The sequence below is a fragment of the Nestor notabilis genome, unplaced genomic scaffold (genome assembly GCF_000696875.1).
Source record: "Nestor notabilis isolate BGI_N333 unplaced genomic scaffold, ASM69687v1 scaffold31233, whole genome shotgun sequence".
In the NCBI taxonomy this organism is placed as follows: Eukaryota; Metazoa; Chordata; class Aves; order Psittaciformes; family Psittacidae; genus Nestor; species Nestor notabilis.
Genome location: NW_009921074.1, coordinates 7954 through 12691, shown reverse-complemented (window position 1 = coordinate 12691; position 4738 = coordinate 7954). Strand labels below are relative to the sequence as shown.

General features: G+C 40.6%; 1 protein-coding gene across 1 annotated transcript; it reads left to right on the top strand.

Moving 5' to 3' along the window:
* Nucleotides 1-214: 214 nt before the first annotated feature.
* On the top strand, nt 215-2546 carry LOC104402978 (protein FAM72A-like; the record flags this gene model as incomplete). Its single annotated transcript, XM_010010990.1, has 3 exons — nt 215-342; nt 1420-1544; nt 2452-2546. Coding segments are annotated over 3 exons (348 nt in total), but the record flags the coding sequence as incomplete, so codon positions are not given.
* Nucleotides 2547-4738: the final 2192 nt, after the last annotated feature.

Genomic DNA, 4738 nt, shown 5'->3' with positions numbered 1-4738 from the left:
GCTTTAAGGTCCCTTCAACCCAAACCAGTCTGAGATTCTAATTCATGTGGTGTCACGTCTGTCTCTTAGTTTCCATATGAGTATGGCTGGTAGCTGATAGGAAAATGGGGTTGTGTGATCTTGGGAGAGTTTTAAAAAAAATCCCCAAACATACAAGACTAATGGTAACATCATTTTATGATTTCAGACCTGCATTATCAAGACATCATAGTAGGAATCACAGCCACATCTAAACTTTCATATTTTGACTTTCTTCCCATCTAGCACTGTCGATTTCATTGGAAGCTGTTATTTTACTGACATCTGCAAATGCAAACTGAAGAACATCGCTTGTTTAAAGTGGTAAGAGAGTCCTTTGATGACACCAGTGCCTCCTCGAGCACACCACAATATGTCCAACCTCTCCACCACAGCCTACTGCAGTGCAAAGAGCTGAGGGCTGAAGGAACAGATTGCATTCTCTGCTTCAGATGTAATGCTGCTTGATAGAAACTCAGCCCACTACTTCTGGGCTTGGCTGCCAGTCTATTTCTGTGCAAGTCCCAAGTGGAGATGTGACAACCTTGTCAGTAGTGTGAGTAGATGGGAAAGCTTGTGTGCCACCTGCCTGATTAAATGTCTGCTTCAACACAGAGATACTTGTGTGAATAAGGCCGCAGGAAGAAGTAGTTACTCATATTCTAATTAATAGAACATCCTCTTGGCAGATCTAGCTGTTGCTAGCAGATGGAACATGCTGTCACTAAAGTTCTTGGAGTTCTTTTATCCTCTTTATTAATTTCTGATATTTAAGAGTGAAAACAACAACTCTCAAAAAGCTCCCAGTTAATTGAGATGATACTTTCCACTTCATAATCCAGACTTGTGCCTGATTCAGATTTAAACGATGGGGGGTTGTGATAGGAATATAGTATTATGTTTTTTAGATAAAAATAGAGAAATATCTCACCAGAGCGTGGCTGAGAAAACAGAAAAATGGTTGTTCTAGGTTTCAGCCTAGGGGAGTAGACAGGGCTTTGATATTCTCAGTCTCACTGTTCCCACTGCTGATACTCTGCCCTGCACGGTGAGTCTGTACAGATGGATGTTTTGTGTGTGATTAACTTCTGATTCCAATGGAACCACTGGGCTTCAAAAAAACAAATACCCCACCATTTGTTGGTATGTAAACTAATCTGATTACACAGTTCAGGTTACTAAATGGCTCTCTATGCCAAAGATCTAAACCTTAGATATTCTGTAACTCCCAACAGATGTTCCCTATATATTTAAGATGCTTGTTTAACCATGTTCCCTTAACTTTAGCAAAATAGGAGCATTACAATACTTTCACTATTCAAACATTAGCTAGAGCTGCAAAAGCCAACAACATCTGTCTTTTTGGGTTTATGTTGCTCATAATTTCCCTTGTCTTTCTAGTGGTAACGTTGTTGGTTATCATGTGATTTCTCCCTGCAAACCCTGCCTGCTCTCCTGCAATAACGGCCACTTCTGGATGTTTCATAGCCAAGCAGTCTTTGGCATCAACAGACTAGACCCTTCTGGTAAGGAACACTTATGCTTCCTTCTCTTCCCTAAAATCTTGAATTCTAAGTCCTCCTTCTACTGAGGCATCTCAGGATAGTTAAAGCATCTGGAGGGAGTGTAGCATATGGAGGTGTAAGGCAAGCGTTACAGTGCTGCTAATCTCATGAACTGCTTGTAGCTGTAGCTCCTTTGCAAAGGAAAAATTCTAAGTGGAAATTTATCTTCACCAGACAATTTAACTTGGCCCTTTTGTGGGCAGAAGTCAGGATTTTCTGAAGCAATATTACAAAGAAGCATATACACAGCCACCAGCTGCTATTTATAGCGGTATGTATAGCTCTCCTGGGCTCTTGGGCAGCTGTCCAAGGGACAAGTGAGTCAGACTGTCACTCTGCCCCTATATAACCAAGTCCTCATTAGCTCAATATGAAGTTGCAGCTCGTGCTAGTTAGTTTGTACAGGTAGGTGTTGTTTGGATGCCGAGTGTCAGGAATCATTTGCCTTGAGTCCTCAGGAATGCATAGCGTTCTGACAAATCATCCCTCCACCTTGCAGACGGGAGGAACTTCTTGTCTAAACCCTTCAGTGTCACCCTGTCTTTCAGATCAATGCGTTTCAAAACAAATCAGTCACGAGGGGATTATCAATAGCTACATGAACGAGCTATATAAATACATCTGTGGGCAGGGACTTATTCTCTGAATGATGCTGTAAACACCACCACTCGAGATCACTTTGGAAGAAAAATGGGAAAGAGCCTCAATCTATTTATCATGAAGGTGACTTACCAGGTTTTGCAGTGACTGGAGTCACTATTTCCTCTGAAAACACGGCTGTGCAACTTAAAAATAAGGTTATAATCCAAAAATAGTTGGGTTTTTTTCCCTTCTTCCCTCCTTTGTCTCATTACCTCCTTCCCACCAGGTGTCAATGTATTGCTCTGGGGCAACTTGCCAGATTTGGAGGAGAGCACAGATGAAGATACATCCTGCATCTCTGAGGAGGAGTACATCAGATAAATACGATCTACAAGATACTACAATATCTTCCCTCGATTCGTGGCATTGCTGCTTGGCTTGGATTTTTTTTTTTTTTCCCTGCTTAAATAATACAGGAAATCTGGAAAACAGTCCTAAAAAAGGAACATCTCATCCTCCTCTTTCACTGTAGCCTTCCTTTGGCTCTTGGAATCTGCCTAGTGCATATCTTCTGCCTACAGACACACGCCTTGGAGCTGGAAATGCAGATGGAAGCTGCATCTACATTAAAGTCTCAACAGCTGATAATCTTAACTATATTTTTTATTTCTTTCCTAAAACAGTATTCACAGTACAAAGTCTTTCAGTTGTTGCAAGTACAGCTTAAAAATCTTAAGGAATAGTCAGTCTGGTTGGTGCAGTTATGAAAGAGCTCTGCTCTTGTGGTCAGACACACCATTGCCCAGAGCTTCTGAGTATATAAAGCTGCTGAGTAAGTGGCTGAAAGTATTGGAGCTTTGGCTCTATGTTTGGGCTCTCGTGCTTGTTCTCTGGGCATCTGGAGCATACTAGGATGCTCCTCGATGTAGACTCAGGAACTACCTTATAGTCTTCCCATCTTCTTCTTTCATTACTTTCAGGGTCATGTTTCTGCAGAGATCAAGTTCTTTTCTTCCTCCCTGCTAAACCCCAGCCACTGCAGTTACTTCCTGTCTAATAGAACTTCAAGGCTACCCAGGAGATTTTCTTAAGGTCAACAACAAAATCCATCCAGTTCTAAATGTTATTTTTTACCTCTTGCAGGGCAGACATCCCTCTAGAAGGGGAATTCTGTCATCTGATCAGGTCTTAGAGAAGGAACAAAGAGAGATCAGGATAAATGCTTCGTGTTCACACCTAACCTTACATCCTGAAGTGTACAGACAATCCTATAAGAAGTAACGGATTCAAAGCTCATTATTCAGGTTGTTACAGCCACAGTATTTAACTCAAGAACCAAATCTGTCCCCTTCAGCTACTCACCTGAAGGATCACCCTTAGAAAACTCAAAGGTACGATCATGTAAGAGAACAGAGCACACCTGTAAATTCAGGTCAATGCAGAACAAATCATTCTATAGCCTTTTGTGATATTTGGAAGAGGTGCAACGACGACAGATCCAGGTTGTCTTAGTATTCTTTACTGCATGTTATATACTTCCTAATTAATGGCACTACCTCTTCTGCATTGTTTAAATGTATATTGGTGTGTGTATATATATATATATATGTATATGTATGTGAGTGTATGTCTGGGTTTGACTTCCTGTGTTATGTCTGCTCATAAAATAAAAGGCTTGGACTATATAGTCTTCTGGGCTGTACTAAATATGGATATATAATGAGATCAGATAATCAAAATGATGGAATAGCATCTTGTACATGTATTAAACTAGACAAATTATTAGGTTCTTTATGATATTGAGAGAGCCCCCGACAAACCTGATAGTTTTCAGCCATAAAGGTGTTTAGTCAGTTAGCTCTTCTATAAGACAACATTCCATTTGGTTTCCAGTTTTCTGTGCTGCAGGAATTTGATCACGTTGTGACTACACCACTAAGCTGGCAAGGTGACATCCCTCACAAAGATTTTTCCAAGAGAATTCATGAGCTAAAAATACATCTGATTGTTTTTGTGTAAGTAGCACGATAGTTTAAACAAAATCCGCATGAGAGAACTCTGCTTTGGTGCAAGTTCAGTGCTTGCCATTTAGAACCTTCCCAATTCCAAGTCAGTGCTGTGGCAGAGCTGACTGGAAAGCGATTCTCCCACAGGGAAGTAGAGGACTGTAATTTCTTCACATTAAGTCCATCATTCTGTTTTTGCTCCCTATCTGTTTGTACACAGAACTGGTAGTTCTACTATGAACTATCTTAATTACACAGGCCTGTTTGAGCTGGTTCATCCCAACCAGGCATCAGCTTGAAATAAGAAATGAGCCAACTTTTAAGTAAGTTCAGTCCTTTTTTCCTCTGATGCTAAAGAAGCTACAGGTATTATATACAAAGTAAATAAACATCATCTATTGCCTTGGCTGGCATGAATGTTACCAAACAAGCTCATCATGTCTAGGGCTACCTCTATTCTTTCTATCTGAAATTAAAGAGAGATCTGACTAAGCAGTCTGTGGTAAAGCCACTGCTCCTTGTTCACAGGGCCTTAATGTTTTGGGTTAAGTTTCCAAGCATCACCTT